Raw genomic sequence first — 22,357 nt, forward strand, 5'->3', positions numbered from 1 at the left:
TATTTGTTAATTTAAAATTTTATTTTTATTTTTATTTTTTCAGCCGTGATGCATGACTTGTGGGATCTTAGTTCTCCCACCAGGGGTCGATCCCAGGCCCTCGGCAGTGAAAGCGACGAGTCCTAACCACTGGACTGCCAGGGAATTCCCTCGGGCTTATTTTTTAGATGACAGTTTATTACCACCTAGCTTATCTAGCCAAATGTAGTAGGAAGCATGAGGCAGCCTGTCATTCATTGCTTATCAGAGCAATACTTCTCACAATCATTCACTCAGTGGAAGGATTACATGAAATACCATGAGAAAATAATTTATAACTTGTAAAAAAGTATGCTATAGAAATGATAATAACTGTCTTAGCTCTGAAACATTTTCAGTACCTAGCTCCATTTTTAAAAACTACACTAACAAGGATGTAATTTATTTTAAACTTATATTTCTTTTTTTTAATAGTTAATCCACCAGTTAATTTTCCAGTGTTAAACTAATCTTTCTTTTATTTGTTTGTTTGTTTATTTATTTATTTAGTCTGCACCCGGTCTTAGTTTCGGCACGCAGGATCTTTAGTTGCGGCATGCAGACTCTTAGTTGCAGCATGCATGCGGGATCTAGTTCCCCGACCACGGATTGAACCTGGGCCCCCTGCACTGGGTGCACAGAGTCTTACTCACTGGACCACCAGGGAAGTCCCTGAACTTATATTTCAAGGGAGATCTTATTTACACAGTGCCTGGGCATCTAATAGATGCTCAACAGACTAGATTAGGTAGCGTGACCAGGGTCCTTGAGAAGGGAGAGTTCCTGGCTCGGTAGTGATCCTGTCTAATGTCTAGCTACAGAGGAAGTAGGGGATGGGCAGTCTCATGGGCCTCGGCTTAAGCAGGGTGGACCGGAGTAAAAAGCGTGGAGGATTTGAGAGAAAAGAAAAGATATAAAATCTAGTTTCATGATGTATCTTCTTTTTTCCTTAGTTGCTTTCTATTATCAAGGGGCTTCAAAAGTAGACATATTCCTAGTGCTCAAAAGTCCTCAACAATTCCACATTTTACATTTTAATTACAATTTTCATTTTCTGGAATTACAAGAATATGCTACCTCCTTTGCTCACATCCTTCCCCATCCTCAGGATGCCTTAACTAATTTATGCCCATAATTTTCTTTTAAGAGCTAATTAAAGGTTTATACCTTTCTAGAAGACTTCTGTATTAAGTCCCTAACCTATTCATGGCCATATTTCATAATTCCTTCAGTTAGTGGTCTGTATATTATCACCAATTTGTTGACCTGTGTTTAGATGTACATTTATCTTCCCAACTAGATTATTTTTACCTTGTTGAGATGAATGACAATGGCCTTTGGATTTCTTAACATTCGAGTCAGCTATGGGAAACCATGAGGCTAATAAAACAAACTCACTTGCAGGTTATTCCAGAAAGGTAAAGGAAGGTAAAATACATTTCTGGAAATGTGCCATAGATGGGCTAAAGAAATCTGACTTATTCATGAAACAGTAGGTATTTCTACTTTAGAACTATAAATTAAAATCCATGACATTTTCAATACATGACATACTATTCCTTTTTTGGATTTAGTGAGGGGGAAAAAGCTCAGTTCCAGCATGGGAAATTGCACATCCTTCTCTATTCTATAAACACTGACTTATAATCTGTACTCTATTTCATATACCTACCTCCACCTTTACTTTTCCCTCCCATTCCATTCTCCTCAAGAGATTTTCTAAGGAGCTGAAGAATAGAATAAGACACTTGCTCATATATTGATACTTACGTATTGAACAGCTGGAAACACAGACAATGCCTGAAAAATTTACTTCTCAAAATAAATAGGGTTCAGATATTTTTTTTCTAAAAGTTAATGAAGTGAATGAATAATGCAATAAGTGAGGACAGAACAAAGCTGCAATGACTAATAAAACTCTTAAGACTATAAAGTTATGTATTACAGACGCATTTTCCCCATATTAAAAGGAGAAGAATGTAGCTACACATTTTAGTTATTCAAAATCCCCTCTACCCAATGCGGGTAAGAGCGACCACGTACCTGATATGATGGCACTGAAGGATAGGGGATGACCACTCCTTGAATCTGATTTCCAATGCTGTTGGGCTGACCACCAACTAGGCTCTGACTCTGGGGCTGCTGAACTCCAACTATCCCCTGGTAGTTTTGCTGCTGGTTGGGCATAACTTGATAACCTGTAATGGCACAGTGAGTTAAATCCTGCTTTGAATTTAATTTATTTCACTAGCAGTATGTTTTTGTATTTTAAGCAAGTACTTTGTGTTCTAAGATGACAGAGTTTTGTTTAAACAGCAAGTCTCAAAAAATCTTCTGTTATCAGAGCTAACATTTAAAAGGTTTACTATGTAGGTAACCCAAGTCAGCTACACTCCCCACCCTCCCAAAATAACACTCAAATAAAATTTGGGTACAAAGATTTCCTTTGCAGTTGAGGAAATTTATAGGGCCACAGACTTGGTTTATATTCACAATTACTAGTTAGTGTGTAGTACAGTCTGTTATTAAAAATAGTTTCTGTGGACCAGGACTGGCTACATAATTTGTGGGACCCAGTGCAAAAGCAAAATGCAGGGCCTCTTGTTAAAAAATGGAGAGTTCTGAGTTGGTAGTGATAGAACTAGTCCTTCTGGAGACTGAAAACAATGGAAGGGGGAAACCACTTTTATAGAATAGTTGTATGTTTGAAAAACCACACTAAGATACGAATCCTTATATTAGGAATGTGTCAAGGGCACAAGGAAAAATTGAGTTACCTAGCAATTTTTAAGGTTATTTCCTTATTATATTATTAAGGTCACTTAACAGAGAAACCGATCATTAGAGGGGTTAAGCAATCTGCCCAAAGTTCACAAATCAAAAACCTAAGGGACAGTTCTTCCTAAACTGAAGGCACTGTTGGTAATTTAACTAGTAAGTTAAGAGTATAAACATATTTTTATTAAGTGAATTTATCAGTTATTTAATAAGAATCCACAATGATAAGCTTTGAGTAGTGAATATGAATTGTACAATATGTGTCTTCTGATCCTAAGAGGATTCCTTTAAGTAAACCATTTAGCTCAAGACTTATGTACATTACTAAAAACGACCACAAATCCTTTTTTTGTTTTTTTTAAAAAAGAAACCAGATAAAAATAAATAACTGACCTTCTAATCAGGGTATCTAAAAAGCTTCTACAAAGATAAACCAAACTATGGCACTGCCTATACAAACTTCCACAACTAAAGGTCAGCGAAATGATTTCTCTGATAGCACCATAAATCTATTTTGCTATCTTATAAATATCAGTTTTCATTTCCATCCTTATTAATCCCTAAAGCAACAGGAATGGCAAAGATCCCATCTCAGGTATTGATTGTAGACAAGGGTATCACTGCAGTTGCCTAGAAGCCTCAATGATTCCACTCAATGGCTAAATAATTGAATAAATTCTAGCGTCAACCTTTTCTAAAGATATGAATACAAAACACATCCAGTAACTAAGCAACATATTAACAACAAAGTAAAAATCAAGTACAAATCCAGTTATAGTGAATACTTTAATAGTGAAGGGTTTTATAAAATGATGCTATTTCTATGGCAACAGTGTTTTATTGCCATGTTTCAAATAACTTCTCGCCAATCTAGCTTTCCCCAAAAATGTATATTACGGTCCTTATATGTAATAAAGTGATTGTTAATATGCTGTTTCTGAAACATTTCTCCCTGTGTAATTCCTATAGTCCTCAAATCTGGTGGTAAAGAAGCTTCTTTCTTGCTCCTTAGCCTAATAATTAACAACCAACCCTATTTTCAGTTTACCAAATAACAAGTATTTCAAATTCATACTCTAAAGTCCAAGTATCATCGAAACATACACTGACACATTTCCACACCTAGGAAAAGAAAGGGCAGGAATGGAAATGGGATGTGAAGACCCTTTTTTGTGTTGGAAACACCATCTCTGAACACCCGCACACCCACACATACATCTATTGCAGGGTCAGAATTGGGGCTCAGCTCTTTATAGACTGGGAAAGTAACTTCTTACAATGGACTTGTCAGAATTACAGTCCACTAAAATTAAAAAGAAAAATGTGACCACCTAGCAGAATTCACTGTAACATAATGTGACTTAAATACCTTGACTTAAATAGTCACATCCCCCTAAGAAACTCAAGTGTTTTTCATACTATTTTTGTATTTTATTCATTGCCAGTATTTGGAGGTTCACCTTGTTTGCCTCCTGCCTGCAACTCCCTCTTATGAAAAGAAATCTGACACAGAAAGCTTCAATAAATAGCTATAGATTTCATGACACAGTGGTCTAATGTAGCATCACCTGGACACTACATCATGGAATTTGCACCGATAAATTTCCAATGGTATTTTAGATTCTTTAATGCAACCTTAACTCCACTAATATCCATTCCTACTAATGTATATGTATATCTCCACACAAACATCACATTTTGAAAATGTGCAATATAATATAAAATCTAAAACATCTGATTCTAGCACCTCATTTGTTATAGACGGTTATGTAAAGATGCTGTGAGCTCAAGATGTGCCTGGAGGGTGATAAAAGGTGAGTGAAACACGGTCCCTATCTTTGAAATTAGGCATTCTTAGCCATGACACCATAACAGAATAGCAGAATAAATAGGGCATTATGAAATTAAGAGGGAGAAGTTAATCCTGGCTGATAGTCACAGAGGAAGTAACAATATGAGCCTGGACTTAAAGAAAAGGTCTGGAAAAAGTAAAAAATGAGTAACACATTTGAGGAACAGGGAAGAAAAGTGGAAGATGAAGGTAGAATATTGGTGGAGAACCAGAGATTTTACAAGTAGAAGAGCAGTGAGAACTACTAAGAGGTTCCAGATTTTAAAGATTGTGAAAGTAGAAAAAATAACTAATATTAGTACTTCATTCAGAAGTAGCACAAATAAACTGGGAACATGTTTTTAAATAACAGTGGAGCTAATAAAAATAAGAATGTCAAACACTTTAAAGGAAAATATCTTCCTAAGAAGCTCTCTTATTAATCTTCTCATAATTTTGTTCATTGCCTTATTCCATATTTCTTAAAACTCGACAGGTAATATAAAATTGCTCTTGTTAACTGTTCTCTCATGGCTTGTGTACACGTTTAAAAAACCCCAAAAATAGAAAAGGTGTGCTTTTTAAGGGCAGGGTTAGAAGCTTTTAACACCCTACCCACCCCGTTAAAGGAAAAAAACCCCCAAAATACCCATATCGGATATCAAGCAAATAAGCCAAAAAAGTGGGCACTTAATATTTATACTTACTAAATAAACAGCGAGGAAGAACATATTCTTAACAGAATGGAATCAAAATACTACATGCTTCTACACAAAACCAGGCTGACTGAGAATGGATGGCCCGTTTCTCACTGTCCACGTTTAGTGAATGGCTTTTGATGGCAAAAGCAGTAGTTTTAAGATAACATGTTTATATAATAAGGTTAAACATATTTGCCTTTTCATTAAGATGAAACTTAATCCCATGAATACAAATCACCTCAGTCTAGAATCATGGATCACTCATTATGCCTCTCCTTAAAAAATGCATAGCAGCTGAATCACAGATTTCATGTAATTAACCTCAAAGTGTTTACTCGATAGGGAAGAACAGAACTGTTTTAGTTTCTATCTAATATGTAAAGCTTGAAATGAAGGCTTAATTTGAACATTGCTGGGGAAAAAGGGACATTAAAAACACCTTTGAAAAAGCTTTATTTGATTATAAAATAGGTTTTCATGGAAGAAAATTTGGAAAATACAAAAATGGGAAAAAGTCAGGGTGGAAAAAACCATTTTTGCATAACAGTCACTTGTAGATAATCACTATTTACATGTTGTGTATATGGTTAGCCTTATTTTCCTTATGGTTTCCTTATTTTCCTTATGTTGCATAGATAGCAACATACATACCCACTTACATTGTTTATAGAAATGGACCATATGACACATTCTGTTTCAAAACCTTTCTCCATGCAATGTTTCCATAGCTAATCAATAGGGATTTTACAAAGCTATGGGAAGGAAGCATTTAAGTAAATTTTCTTAGAACATATTTAGACCTCAAGTTAACAATCAAAGGATGAGAAAAAAACTCAGCTGATCTGAACTCTCTACTGCCTTTTAGGAAGAAGGCATGTGTCAAGAAGATTACAAGACAAAAAGACTAAGTATTTTAGGACAAATTATGTCAGCTTCTGGTTTCCATTCTGCAACCCAGCCCAAACACAAATTTAGCCCAAATCCCTAAGCATTTTCATTTAGAATACTACATAATTATCATTTCTTTGATAGCACGACAAGGCAATAATAGTAGCTAACATTTACATGACATTCACTAGGTTTTGGGTACTGTTCTAAGCACTTTCATATGCTAACTCTTTTAGTGCTCCCAATCTTATGAAGTCTTACTATCTCCATTTTTCAGATGAAAAAAACCAAAAGCACAGAGAGGTTCACATTTTGTCCAAGGTTACCAGCTGTTAAGTGTTGTAGCTGGGATTTGCACATAGTAGTCTGATTCTAAACCTTACTTTTCTCAAGGACAAATGCTGAAGTAGAAAGAGTACTACAGTAATACTGCTCAAATAAGCAGAACACTTAAACACCTGACCCTCCTTCCATTTTCTGAGAATTTTGGTTAATGAAGACTTTTACTGTAGTTTAACAGAAGCAAAGTTAAACACAGTCTAAGTCTTAACAGAAATTTAATTATAGGAAAACAAAGAATTATTGTAAATAGTCAATCAACCAGGAAAGTTTTTTTTTTCATTTGAAGATTATTTGTGAGTATTAAGTGTTGTTACCCAAAACAGAATCAGAGTGAAAGGTTGTTGAGCAGTTAGTCCAGACTGTAGCTATACAAACTTCCGGGCTGAAAACAAGACCAGGTGTCACAGAGTTTCCACTACTCCCAAGATGCATGGTTTGTAACCTCTTCATTTCAAGGTTACATCTCTTTGTCTCATTATAATAAGATTTCACATGTATATAAAACAACTGGGAAGGGGAAGAAGAGGCTCAAATGGTGACATATTTCAGGTTCCATGTTCCCTGGTCTGGGTCTCTCACTCAGCCTGAGCATTTCCATGTCAATCTCCAATGTTCCTCTTTGGGTTTTAGCTTTGCTATTTTGCCTCAAAGGCTGCCTTTACTCAAAACGTATACTCTCCTGCCATATTCCAGATGAGTATACAGAAGATTTCTCCAGCAGAATTTTCATAAATGTGGCTCTCCTCTCCATAAAGTTGAATTGCTTTGCCAAGAAGTGAGCTTTTACCAATGGGGCAATGCCAGCTTTAACCTGGACACTGTGTATATAAAGGGGCATGTCCTGTAACAGGGGTGAACCCTTCAAGTTCTTGTGAAGCAATGGCTCTTTTCTACATACTGAATAAGCTTTACATTCATTTTTACATTCCAGGCAGGAAAACCCACCAGGTTTGAGGTTTGAACCACAGTGAACAGGAAGCTGTCAGGGGCTGAGGAATCTTTCTAACTTAAAAAAAAAAAAAAAAAAAAGCATCATTTAACATTTGATACATTGTATGGCTGGTATCCCAGGAAGGAAATTCTACTGGCATTAGGACAGGTACCTGAACTGTTTTTCAATAAGTCATGATGTTTGATCATTCATTCCAATACTTAAAACAAACAAGAGTCCAGTAACTAGTTACAAAGTACATAATTTTAGAGTATACTCTCTAAAGAACATGATATTAAACGCTGCAAAAAGATTATTGGAATTTTTTTGAATGACATAAGACCATGGGATCTATGTTGGTTATTAAAGTTACTATAATCACAAGCAAAACTAGAAATATTCACTTGGAAAGCACTAAAAAAGATAAGAAATGCACAAGATCATTCTACTAATCCAACTAAAGATAAGCCCCTTACTATTGTTTATGCAAGACAAAATCATTAATAGTTTATTAGCAACATAAAGGACCATGTAATTACAGACATGCCTCACTTTATGCACACTTGCTTAATAAAATTTACATCTTAAAGAACTGTTCAAGTTGCTTTAAACCTGTGTTTAAACATTCAGGCTGCAGAGCATCAACTGTTAACAGTGGCACTTATTAGAGAAGTGGCACTGTGCTTCAGGTTCATTATCTAAGTATTCAGACCAAAGGAAGGGAGGGACATAGCTCTGATAGTTTCAAAAGTATAGTTTGAAGACTGCCAAGTATGAGAAAAAAATCCAATGATCTGGAAAAGAGGGAGAAGGTTGAAGATTAGGAAGGCTAAAGTAGATTTCTAGAGAATGAAAAGTACCACTCTGTTTTGAAAAATGCTACAAAAAGAGTATTTCCAGTATTCTGACACCCAATACACCCCCAACTTGGCTACTATCTAAATTATATTCTTTCCTCAATAAAGTGTGTTTCAGTACATCATAATTAAAAAAAAAAAATCCTTCCTGTGATATATCTGGATTTATTAACCTGGGTGTAAGAGGAAAACAGAATATCTTTTACAGAAATTTGTGAGTATTGTGGGAGAGCATCTATTTTGTAAAGCAAGCAATGCCTATATTAAGTGATACCAAACAACAGAATAAACACCCAGATCTCAATGTAAGGTATTATTTAACACCGACATTCTCCTTTGTTAAAGGACTGCACTGTTGCAATATTATCTCGTTTCTTCCAGCACTTTCAGAGGAAACCACAATCAATTCTGCAAGCTGAGAGAACTAGGACAATATAAATTGATGGCTCAGGCTCTTCCCCGGAGGGCTCCAAAGAATATTCTATTTTTAACTCTCTTTCACTTCAACAGAGAAGAGAGCAAGAAGGAAACACAGTGCTCAGCAGAAAAGGACTGCACCGGCTTTAACAGGCTAGTTTTATTTTATACAGGTGATCTGAAACAGCATTTGTGTTAAAGGAAAGCATTCTTAATAATACGGATTAGACATAATCAGAAAGATAATAAAAGAAACTGAAGAAGTGCTTAGTCAGAACAGCCATTTAATAAATCTAAGGTTATTTCATTTAACAGTACTATTAAATTTTTTCAGGACTGAATTTGTACAGCAGAAGCACTGTCAGGGCAGATTTTTTCTTTTTTGGATGAGCCATTTTGCCAACTTTAAATTTAACTGTAACTAGGTATCTACAAGACAGTTTGTGAGAACTGTTTCCAAATCACCAAAATCTCAAGTTTGTAATCTGGTTTGTCTTATGTTTGCGGCACTATTCTAGTGAGCAGGCAAGTTCAACTAAGGATAGTCTGTTAGGTGAATTTGGAAGAACACACAGCTGCCAGCACATCTTTGCTATTCTTCTCCTCTATCACCCTCTGCTCTCCTACTTCTGTGCCTGAAATAAACATAAATACAAACATAAAAAACAAATCTAATAAAAACGGCCACACAGAGGTTATAGCTCACAGCTATTTAAAGGACAGTCCTGTGGAAGAGGGCATACGACTCAAGGAAATCTATGGGTACTTACCAGATACATTTGGCTCCAGTGGCGGCAGGTTAATGGAGAAGGGAAAAGGGAAGTAGGTGGATTTGTAGGTAACATACAATGTTTAAGTCTGCGCTGGTCAGGCAATGCTAAGAAATGTTTACAGAATCAATGAAAAAACAAGGATAGTCAGGGCTACCACCCGGCAACATAAATACAAAATTCCTATTACTCAAGTCAGAAGTTGTCAGTAAAGAAATTGACTGTGTAGATAGAGTCCCTATTTGACATAAGTAAAATCTCTTATCAATATCACCCCTCTTCCACTTATCCAATAGGGCCCTTTCTTCCTTCCTTGCCTTTTACACCCTGGTTACTTTTAAATTTGTGCCCTGCAATGCTGCCAGTATTCTGTGCACCTTACAGACTGTTTAACCTGAAATGTTCCTCCTGTGGTTGTGGTTCATCAGGACCCTACTGTAGTCTGCTGGTTAAAGGTATAAATGCATTGATAACCTTTGAATTTAACAGAGGTTGCAAAACTAAAATGATATTTAGTTCTATGGAGTCATTTTGCTTCCCACATGCATACAATATCACAGTTTGGAAAAAAATTAAATTATATCCCTTCAAATAGCTTCAAATGCGTTTACATGTCTTAGGTCCATTTAATGGCATGCATAATAATATTCCTAAAAAGTTATTTAGCAACAGGGAAAGAGATGTATTTGACTTTTGCTAATGAGTCTGGCATGCTTAAGACATTAAACTTTTAAGAAAAGCTCCAATCAAAATTAATCTGCCATTCAAATCTGCTTTGGAAAAGAAATTAAAGCAATAGCTTTCATGAATTTTTAAAAGGTAAATTATATTAAGCCAAGGTTGTCATTTAAATTCAAATCCCTATTTCTGAGTCTGATGCATGATTAAAAGGCATTACAATTAATGGAAAATATAAGCAAATGTTAATACTTTAATACAGCATTAAAAAGAAAAAAAAAAAAAAAAAAAAAAAAAAAGGGCAGTGGAAACCTGAGTAAAAAGAAGCCAGGAAGCAGCTGAAAAAGAGACCGGTTCACTGTGAGAAATGTAAACCTCTCAGACAGTGCTACGGCCCCGAATCCAACAGCTCAGGAACAAGGCCAATTATTGCAAAATATTCAACATATATGGTGAAGCTGCAAACTTTTCAAAAGAGTCATAAGAATGAAAGCAGCTGCATAGAAAACAGCCAGGCCTCATAAACCTAAAATCTTTGCTACAATTACTACCTGCAGGAAGAGTTTCTTTATAGTATACCACGCTTCTTATATGTAGTATACTTCATAGTATTCAAGCTGTAAATTTTATGATAAAGGGTTAAGATAACAAATCCATATTACTGCAGCTGGCAAGTAACCAGATCTTTTGAAATCTTTGCTGGTATGGCTCCAGTTTTGACAGTAGGTCATTAAGCTACTGCAAACCAATTCTCCAATGTTCCACCTTTCTAAACTAGAAATGACTCACATAAGACAGACACACAGAATCATGGAATTTTAGAGTACACAGAGGCTTCAACAGATGATACAGTAAAACTCCCTTACTTTGCAAGTGAGTAAATGGAAACCCGGAGGCTTTAAGTGATACACCTAATACCACTTAAATACAAGTAAGGGTTGTCAGGATTTGACTCCTATTTTGTTTTCTTTCATGTTATATAATACATTGTCCAAAAGGCCTTAAGTAGCCAGAATTTCTTCTGCTTCTGTTGACAGGGGCTGACTCAACCTTGTTTTAATGACCTAGTAGTTTCACATTCATAACAAAGGATTTGTACATTCATTCCCCAGCAGTAATGTTAGTACTGATTTCAATTCAGTCCCCATAATAGGTGGGTTTATTGTCAAGGAGATCAATAACTACTGCAGTTCTCTGGTACACACTTGCATGGAAGACCGAAGGCATTTTATCCTTGAGGTATTTCCCCAACCTCCTTCCTGCCCCCAAAAGGGAAAATAACAGAAAATCTTGTATTTCTACTGCCCATACCCAACCTGATCTAAGAATATTTGATTCAATTGGGTTTGTTAATTTAGGGCGAAATTTCTTTAGATTCATATGCAAACATTTAAAAATTATTTTTTTGTATGTAACTCAGTGAAAAAAAATTGTTCCAAGTCTATCAATGCTTTCATCATTTGGCTGAATTATTAGTTTCACCCTTTTATGTAACAAAACAATATGCTTCTTGACTAAATGTTATTTGACAAGAAAAAGAAAAGTAAGGGATGTAACAAATTATTTCTAATTTTAATCAGATGGGGATGGTAGAATGTAGAGAAATATTACAAGGAAAAAAAATAAAAAATGAAATCCAAAAAGTATGATGTTTGCATATAAAAATGTAAATTACCGTGAAAGAAATTGCTATAAATCTGTACAGAAAATCAGAACAAAAAGTTCCTGTGTCCACTTCCCAGTGCATTTTACTTTTCTGTTAGGAGACACACAAACATAAATGCACATTTTTTTGATGAAGTTTGACATAAAAAATAACCATTGGCTAACAATAAAAAAGTCTTTAGATTATATAATCATCCAACTCCTACTAATTCTACAAAAAGGTTCAGTATAATTACCAACACAGTACGTGGCACTGGCACAACTGAACTTTTCTTTAAAGGGAAATTTTCTCTTCTACTTATTAGCATAACAGCATTTCTTTCGCTTTCATATAAGGGTGCTTTGAGGATTTATTTCTCTTCTCTTCTTCAAACTGAATGACATGAAACCAACTCTAGTTATAAAGTGTTATATTATCACTGACTCTTAAGAGTCAAACACAACGTCAAAAGTCATTCAGACACACGCACTTTTCTGTGCCTGTACTGTCTAGATGCAATCTGACTTATTGTTGCCTTCCTTCTCACCATAACCAGCATTAGGAAAAACCCCACAACTGAAACATCACTGACGATAAACACATGCCATCTGTCGTGTAGATATTTTGGCCCTGAATTAGGAGGCGTGGCATTTACAGTTGTCCATTTTTGGCAGAGAGGAATATATTTGGCAGAGGCATTTGCATGAGCACACTGGTCCTACCTGTGATTAAAAGTTTTAATTTTGTAGGCAGTTTGACAATGGAGAGGAATAAAAATTTTGCCATGAAAAAGAACAGAACTAAGAAGCTCACACAAATACAGAACAAAGTTTCTTTGCCTGCCTCATTAATAGGGCATACTAATGAACTAATAAGTTAATTAGTCACACGCAAGGTATTTGAATGGGGAAAGTTAAGACAAATTTTTTTTTTATTATCATAACATTAGCTGTAATCTGTATTGTAATTTTGGAAGAAAAAAATCATGACAATTATGATATGAAAAGTCAGTCACGGAGGCCCAGGAAAACTTAGGAAATAATTTCTATTAGAATAAAACAACTATGTATTTAAAGTTAGTGAGCAGTGTCATCACCAATGTGTCCAGGTATAAAGGACAGCTTCTGATGCCTTTCAAAATTAGAGAATATACTAGTTTAGGTTATTTGAAGTGGAATGTATTATTAAAATTCAGGAACAGAGGACAAGTTCTAAGTTGGCCAAAATGACCATTGTATATACTCAACATCCTTTGGAAGAACATTCGTCACACATACAATACAAGGCCAGTAACATGAAAAAGGGAAAAACCTACACATGAAGTACAAGACAACTCCTGAGAGCAAGACTGAGGACGTGGAGGTTCCCCTGCTGGGGAGATAAGTAAGAGTAACATCTGGTAAAGGAAGCTGATGAGTCACAACGATGAGTGCAGACTGCACAAGTGAGGAGAGGCAAGAACACTTCTCATCAGACCGCCCAGTGCAGATGTCTTTCTCCTGAAACTGTGGAACCCCTCAAGAGTTCCACACATTATCAAGAGCAAGAAACTGCGTAAGTAGAGGTGGAGGGTTATGTGGCCTCAGCTAATCATGCTGACATAGTCTGAGCACATTCAAACGGCGACAAGCAGCTAAAAAGGCTTCAAAGAAACCAATAAAAATTCTCCTTGAACACCTAGAGTTATAAAAGGCTGAAAAGAATACCTTATTAAACATCTGGGGCAGAAGTACACATGTAGGTGGGAAGCATAGAGAGAAATGAGTTCAGTCAAATTAGTAAGGTAGCTTTTATACTGAGATCACAGTTGTTTCCATTGAATGCTTAAAGAAAATTTAAAAGGGGCAAAAGAAAAACTATCTTTTCAGTTTTAATATGTTTGATATGCTTAGGATTAGACTGTATTTGGTTTAAAAATACCTTTCACTATACAACCACAAAACCAAAACACTAAAAAGATGTGTAAGAACTTCATTCCTTTTAAGGCACTCCTGCGGAGACTAAGACATCAAAATATCTTCACTAGGCTAGAGTTCTCAACCCAAGTTAGGTCATTTTGGTCCTTGTTTTTGGTTAGCTGTTCAGCAGACATCTTAACTTGCCTTGTCTGCCTTTTGCTGTTTACCACAGGTGCATTATCAGGCTGTAGAGGAGGCTTCGGCTACAATGGCAGGGAGGACCTGGAAGCTGCTCACCTGGTACAATCTTCTCCTTAAGGCTCCCAACTCTATAGTACAGAAACCTGACACTGTGGCATTCCCTGGAGGGGGCTAAGATCCGCCCACTCTTTTCATCTCACTGGTTTGCATATTCATAGGTATGCACCTATCTGAAACCTTTGACAGACTGAGTGTGGCAGTATCTTAAGAGTAAGACTGAAATAAAGCAGGATGAAAAAGCAGCAATACCAAAAGCTGAGAATTCCTAACCTCACATACTCACCTGCCTGCTGTGCAGGCTGTGGCAGTGGTTGGTTCAGATGTGAACTGTAATGGACAGAAGGGATGGGGCGATACTGAGGTTGACTGGAGTGGTAGTGGCCTGGAGCACAGTAACAGGCTGGCATCTAGGATAAGCATTAAGGAAAAAAGAAAAAATCAATTTTACTTGCAGCAGAATTATTTTTTTTCCTGCCAGGAACATTGGAGTGTAATGAGTAATAATTCTCCCAAATAGTAATCATCTGAAAACTGATTTTCTTAGCTTTAAATTTACCTGAAAAAAATTTTTTTTAATTTCAAACATACAGTATACATAACAAAACACACCTACCAATTTGCCCACTGATCAGATTTAGTATATTTAAATTTTTGGGCCACATTTGTTTCAGATTTTTCTCTCTTTTACCAAGTACTACTGAAATAGCTTAAGGCTCACTCCAACATTCCTTTGCTCTATATTCCATAGAAAAACCATTATCCTGAAGTTGGTATATATCATTCCCATAAATGTTTTTAAGCTTCTAGTGTGTGTGTAATCTGTTATCCATACATACAATTGTTGAGAATTTTAAAAATGTACATTTATGGTACTCTATATAACTTCATGCAACTTATTTTGCAATTAACATTGTTTTTGAGACTCATTTGTTGAAGCACAAATCGCTAGCTCATTCAATTTAACTGCTGAACAGCAATCACCACATAAATAAGCCAGTTTATCCATTCCTACACTAATGCACACTTGCACTGGTTCCATTCTTTAATTCTCCTCATATTTCTAATGCAAATTAAAATGCCAATACAAATTTTATTTGTCAATTATACTTAATAAAGCTGGAAAAAATGCCAATAAGACTATCTTGATTTAGTTTTCCCTCCAGAGCTATCTGTATCAGCTGTGAATTTCTCTAAAAGTAATCTGATCTGGTTTGGGGTGAAGAATAAACAATTAATCCAGTGATATGGAAGTATGTGTTAAGTTAACTTTATTAGGTTCACGGGTTCTCTTAGGTTCTGCTTATCTGACTGGGTTACTTCTAAAAGCCCAGAGATCTGTGGAAATCTTAAAGAGTGCCCATTTCATCTGGAAACCAGCCAAGCACAGAATTCCTGGATCAGTTATAAGCCAAGAGTCGCCTAAATTTTCTGTAATACTCTTCTGTTTTTGAAACATTAGACACAATATACATGTGATCCCTTAATTTTTCCTGGAGGTATCAACAAGCGATATATCCTGATTTCGGATCTAATCCATTATTATACTTTTCAGTATGTGTGATGTGTATAAATAATACATTCTTCCTTTCCTCCTAATTAAAAAAAACAAAAAAGATACTACTAAGGCAAAAATTATAACACCAAATTTTTCTTTATAATGTATATACATGCAATATATATGACAACAATAGCACAAACAATGGAGAGAGGGTAAATGGAATTATACTTTTAACATGACTAGTATATTTTTCTTGGAGTTTTGTATGAACTCAAAGTAGATTTTGATAAGCTAAAGATACCTATCATAGTCCCTAAGGAAACCACATAAGCACAAGATTCAAAGGGCTGTAGACAAAAAGGCAATAGAAGAAATAAAACAGAACCCTGAAATAATTCAAATAATATAAAGGAAGGAAAGCAAGAAGACAGGAATAAAATATAGATACGACAAATGGAAAACAAATAGCAACGTGGCATACCTACATCTAACCATGTCAGTTGATATATAAAAGATAAAAGGACTAAACACTTCAATCAGACTGCATAAATCAGCAAATACCAACTATATACTGTATGTGAACAACATACTTTAAAGGCTGCAAATAAGAGGATGGAAAAAGACATATCATTTAAGTGCTAATCAAAAGAAGGCTGAAGCCACTAATATTAAAGTCAGATAAAATAGGTTTCAAGGACTTCAAGATAGAAGTTGGAGGACTCAAACTTTCTGATTTTAGACCTTACTAGAAAGGTACAGTAATAAAACAGTGTAGTACTGGCTAAAGATAGAAATAGTGTAAAAATGAGTTGAGAAATAAACTCTTACATTTATGGTCAACTGATATTCGACAAGGGTACCAAGATTATTCAGTGGGAAAAGAAAAGTATCTTCAACAAAGGATGCTGAAATAAGTAGATATACACATGCAAAAGAATGAAGTTGGACCCTTACCTCATACTATATATAAAAATTAACTCAAAAGAGATAAATGCCCTAAATATAGGAGCTAAAACCATAAAACTCTTAGCAGAAAACAGGGATACATTTTTATGACCTTGGGTTTGGAAATGGATTCTTACATATGACACCAAAAGCATGAGCAACAAAATGAAAAGATGGATAAAGTGAACGTCACCAAATAAAAACTTTTGTACATTAAAGACATTATCAAAAAAGTGAAAAGATAACCTACAGAATGGGTGAACATATTTGTAAAACACACATCTGATAAGGGTCTAGAATCCAGAATATACAAGGAATTCTTACAGCTCAACAACTAAATGACAATCTGATTTAAAGACAGGCAAAGGACTTAACACATTTCTCCCAAGAAGATCGACAATGGCCAACAAGCACATGAAAAGATGATCAACATCACTAATAATTATGGACATGCAAGTCAAAACCATGAGATAGCCACTTCATGCCCACAGGATGGCAATAATAATAATAATAATAATAATGGTAAATAACAAATGTTGGCAAGGATGTGGAGAAACTGGAACCTTTATACACTGCAGGTAGGAATATAAAATGGTTCAGACACCATAGAAAACAACCTGGCAGTTCCTCAAAAAGTTAAACATAGAATTATCATATCATCCAGTAATTTTTTCCTAGGTATATACCCAAAGAAATGAAAACAGATACTCAAACAAATCCATGCACCTACAATGCTCATAGAGCACTATTTACAATAGGCAAAAGGTGGAAACATCCCAAATCCAATAATGGTTGAAGATGGACAAATTGTGGTATATATATAAAATGGCATATTATTCAGCCATAAAAAGGAATGAAGTACTCATACATGCTACAACATGGATTAACCCTGAAACGTTATGTTAAGTTAAAGAAGCCAGACACAGAATATAACATATTGCATGACTCTATTAATATCAAGTATCCAGAATGGTAAATCCATAGAGAATAAAGACTGATGGTTGCCAGGGGCTGGGGGGTGAGGGGAATGGTTATGAACTTTTCTTTTGGGGTGATAAAAATATTTTGGAACTAGACATAGGTGATGGTTGCAAAGCATTGTGAATGTACTAAATGCCACTGAATTGTTCACTTTAAACTGGTTAATTTTACGTTATGTGAACTTGATCTAAAAAAACAAAAAAACAAAACCACAAAACACTGAAATGATAGAGTACAAATTCTCTTCAAGTACAGACAAATCATTCCACGAGAGACTACATGCTGGGACATGAAATAAGACTCAACAGGTTCCAAAACACTGAAATCTTAGAGTAGATTACCTGACCACATGCGACTAAAATAGAAATCAATAACTGTAAGCCCCAAACGTTTGGAAATTAACATGCTTCTAATGTAAATCATGGGTCAAAAAAGTCATACAGGGACTTCCTTGGTGGCGCAGTGGTTAAGAATCCACCTGCCAGTGCTGGGGACACGGGTTTGAGCCCTGGTCCAAGAAGATCCCACATGCCGCAGAGCAACTAAGCCCGTGCGCCACAACTACTGAGCCTGCACTCTACAGCCCACGAGCCACAACAACTGAAGCCCGTGCACCTAGAGCCCATGCTCCGCAACAAGAGAAGCCACCGCAATGAGAAGCCCGCACACCACAACAAAGAGCAGCCCCCGCTCGCCGCAACTAAAGAAAGCCCGTGTGCAGCAACGAAGACCCAATGCAGCCAAAAATAAATAAATACATAAATAAATTTATAAAAATACAAAACAGAAAAAAACCTTATATTAGTAATAGTTCAAATAGAAAATGAATAAACAAAACTAATGAAACCCTAAGTTGTTTTTCTTTTAACATCATCAAGAGAATTGATAAACCTCTAGTTAAACTAATAAAGGAAAAAGAAAAAAGAAGACTGAAATTACTAATATCTTTAGATCCTGAAGATACTAAAAGTATAATAAGGGGATATTACATATGAGCAACTTTATGCCAAAAAGTTTGACAACATAAATGGAATTGATACAAACTACCAAATCTGATCCAAAATGAAAAGGAAATTGTAACAGCCCTATATCTATTTAATACTAAAAAATAAGAAGTCATAATTTAAAAACCTTCCCTGCAAAAGAAATCCAGGTCCGGATGGATTCATTAGTGCAATTCTAGCAAATATTCAAGAAGAGATAACACCAATCCTCCATAAACTCCTTTAGAAAATAAAGGAGGAAACACTATCCAACTCATTTTGAGGTCAGTACCACCCTGGGTACTACAACCTGAAAAAGACATTACAAACAAACTACAGACCGATATCCTTCATGAACATGCATGCAAAAATCCGTAAGAAAATACTGGCAAATTGAATGCAGTGATATATAAAAAAGAAAACTATATCATGATATATATATCACTATATATCGTGAGGTATATTCCAGAAACAAAAGGTTAGTTTAACATTCAAAAGTCAAAGTAATTTACTGTATTACTAGACTAAAGGGGAAAAAACCCCACATGATCACCTCAATAGATGCCAAAAATTTTTTTTTACAAGATTAATGTCCATTCACGGTAAAGACTCTTAGCAAACTAGGAATATTAGATAATTATACAAAAACCCCACATATAGTATCACAGTTAATGATGAAAGACTGAACGCCTACCCTTATGGCTGGAAACAAGGAAAGCATATGTACTTTCAAAACTTATATTTAAGTTAATACATGGATTCTAGAGATTTTTACTTCCCTCTGTTGTGTTGAAAGTATTCAACATTAGGGCTCCTAGCTAATGTAATAAGGCAAGAAAAAGAAACAAAAGGTATATAGATTGGAAAGGATAATATATGTAGAATAATCAAATTTAGAAAGTCCACAGGGTAAAAGATCAGTATATAAAAAACAATTATATTTCTACATACTAGCGATGAACAAATAGAAAATAAAATTTAAAAATAATCTCCTTTAGAATATCACCTTAAAACATTCAATATTTAGGGATATATTAAAAAAACACGTGTAACACTTGTGTGATGAAAACTACAAAATACTGTTGACAAAAAATTAAGGAAGATCTAAATAAATGGAGAGAGATAACATGTTCGTGCAATGGACGATTCAACGGTGTTAAGATGTTAATTCTCCCCAGAGTGATCTACCTCTTCTTAAAATGTATCATTTTATTTTTACAGTGCATTTACTTTACTGTGTTTCTCTTAAGCTAATCAGAACAAAAGAAACCTCTCAGAGTCAGAAGGAAACTCAAAGATCACATAGTGTAACCCTCCAACTGAAGTGTCTACAGGTCATGTGGTTGTCTAGCATGCACTTGAAAATCTCCAAAAGGGAAGGTGACTACAAGCTTTGCTTACACGTTCTCACAAATTCTATCCATGCGAAATTAAAAATGAGCTCTCTAAAGTTAAAACTGATCTTAAATGAGAGGCTTCCACAGGAGAGAAAAGATGAAAAAAGCAACGTACCTGTGGAGAGGGCTGTTGAATATATCCTTGCTGCTGGAGCACAGGCTGGCTGACAGGATGACCAGAGGCAGAATAGGCAGCAGTAGCGACTGGCTGTCCAGGTGGTAGGGGAGGAGGAGGAGGAGGAGGAGGAGGAGGAGGAGGTGGTGGTGGTGGAGGGGCTGCTGTCATGATATAACCAGACTGCTGTGGGGACTGAAGAACAACAGTGGACTGGAACATGGTGGCGTGAGGGTCAGAGCCATCTGCAGATGGCTGGCGGGCAAGACTCATGTGGCTAAACTGAGACCCAAGGTTGTCCTGCTGAAAAAGGGAGAAGTCAGAAATCAGTAAGCTTTCCATACATAGACCAAACTTATCAAAGAAAAATACTTCATATATTTTAAGAAGAGTTGCAGTAGTATATCTTACGGAAATCATGTATCTACCACAGACATGACTTAATAGAAGAACAGCTTCAAGAAAATTAGAACTCTAAGGCAGCAAGGTAGGACTATTACAATGCTATCATTGCAAATTACTCGCAAAATATATCTAACGGAAATGTATAGCATGCAGAAAAGAGTAGGGTATAACATTACACAATCAAAAAATGAAAAGACACTAAATGAGGACTAAAGGCACACTTTTATATTATACAATTAACATTTTCTGAAAGGACTTCGAAGACCAGGAGTCTAGCAACGCATGGTACTAATTACTCTTTACTTTAAATCGTTGCCCTTCTTCCCAGAAGGCAAGATTCAGGTTCTATGCATTTCTGTATCTCCTCCCATACCTAACAATCAAATATACTAGCAGAAATGAAATAAAATATATAAAATCTACCCTCCCTGATGTACACTCTAATCTCTCAACAATAATTTAGTCATAAACTCTTCCATAGTGTTTATCCTTAAGTCAGATGTTAGACAAATATAATCCAAATGACAGTGTCCTACTGCTTTTGCTACTTAAGAGAGCCGGCAATGGTGCCCAGCCAAGAAAGGGTTACGATTTATATGCCATCTGACAAATGTTTCTCTGACTCAGTAGCATAAGGATCAGTTCTGACTAGTCTACATAATATCACTGATATGACGATAATGGGGTTAAAAAGGCATTCCCTTGCTCCCAAGGAGCCACAGATCGGCGACAATATGTACCATATTCTGTTAAGAGGAAAAATTTGAAAAAAAGTTACTTAAAATATTGTGGTAATTGAGTTGTCAGATCAAAGTTGTTGACATGTCTGCAATTTCTATAATCTGCTGGTTTTTGCAAAGTAAATTAAGGCTATGGAGATGATAAAGGGACTGAAAAAAAAGGGAACCTGACTTAGTGACTGAAAATCTATGGCTTTACTCTTCCCAAGTGGTTGTTCTGACAGAGTCTAGCACTATTCATATAATTCAATGAATAGTTTCAGAAGAGGAAAATATACTTAAAAATACCTACTAGCTATAATTACAATGTAATATGGCCAAATATTTAAAAAAGAGATACCATAACTATATACCACCATCAGAGTCATCTTGGTAAAAAAAGTCATTTTCTTAATCCAATGATTTGCCATTTTTCCAAAACATTTTTGAGGCTTTTATGGTATTTCCAAAAATGTTGTCAACCTTCTCAATGCTGGCAAAATTTCATTTTTTCAGACTGAAAGTGATTTTTGAAAATCATTCAGAGCCAAGGCTGGTAAATAAGGTTGCCTCAAGCTCAAAACAAAAACACCCCCAACAAAACAAAACATTTCTAAAAAGTGGCAAGTGATTTTAAGATATAGCTTATAATTTAACCTGGATGCGATTTCAAAATGTGATGGCCATATAGTCTGAAAAATAAGAGCATCACTGGGAAAAGTATATCGGTGGTTAGGCAGATTCATTTAAAGGGAAGGAAATTAACACTTATTGAATATCTATTTCATGTTAGGCACTATGCAGGAGGTACTTTATATGGTGGCCTCATATGCTCAGTAACTAGAGAAGGGCACACAGAGAAAACATGGCAACGGTGTATCTGAGTTCTTACTGAGACGTATAACTTGGGGCATACTTTGGATTAAGTGAAGTACCATTACTTTATAGTCACAGATTAAATATCTAGAGATCTTCTTTGGAAATATACTAAGGAGGATGTCTTACGTAATTGGAAGCTCCAATTCACCCTAATGACTGATACTAAGTCTACTGGACCTGGGGCACTGGGGAAAGAACAGAAAGCCTAAACCCAGATGAAAGCTGCCACCCCAGGACCGCACAGACCTGCACTGGCCTCAATGAGAAAAATAGCTAAAACATCTTAGGACTTGAAAATTATTTCATTATGAAAAGGGAGGAAAAGATTAGGCTTTATTTATACAATCACTGTGATAAGCCAATATAACAAATATTTTATGGAAGAGCATAAATTATTTCTAATACAGGTTAGAAATGCTT

At 35.6% G+C, this 22,357-nt stretch overlaps 1 protein-coding gene across 16 annotated transcripts in view; it reads right to left on the reverse strand.

The window, feature by feature from the left end:
- Nucleotides 1-22,357, reverse strand: part of R3HDM1 (R3H domain containing 1) — a 191,586-nt gene that overhangs the window by 38,163 nt on the left and 131,066 nt on the right. For 15 of the 16 annotated variants that reach the window (XM_059927575.1, XM_059927587.1, XM_059927580.1 and 12 more), the window contains 3 exons: nt 19,935-20,237; nt 14,299-14,422; nt 2,062-2,216 (listed from right to left, as the gene is read on the reverse strand). In XM_059927575.1, the coding sequence (XP_059783558.1) occupies nt 2,062-2,216; nt 14,299-14,422; nt 19,935-20,237 (582 nt within the window). The remainder of the gene's footprint in view (nt 1-2,061; nt 2,217-14,298; nt 14,423-19,934; nt 20,238-22,357) is intronic. The other variant, XM_059927579.1, reaches the window with a different exon arrangement.

The sequence above is a fragment of the Balaenoptera ricei genome, chromosome 7 (assembly GCF_028023285.1).
Source record: "Balaenoptera ricei isolate mBalRic1 chromosome 7, mBalRic1.hap2, whole genome shotgun sequence".
Lineage (NCBI taxonomy): Eukaryota > Metazoa > Chordata > Mammalia > Artiodactyla > Balaenopteridae > Balaenoptera > Balaenoptera ricei.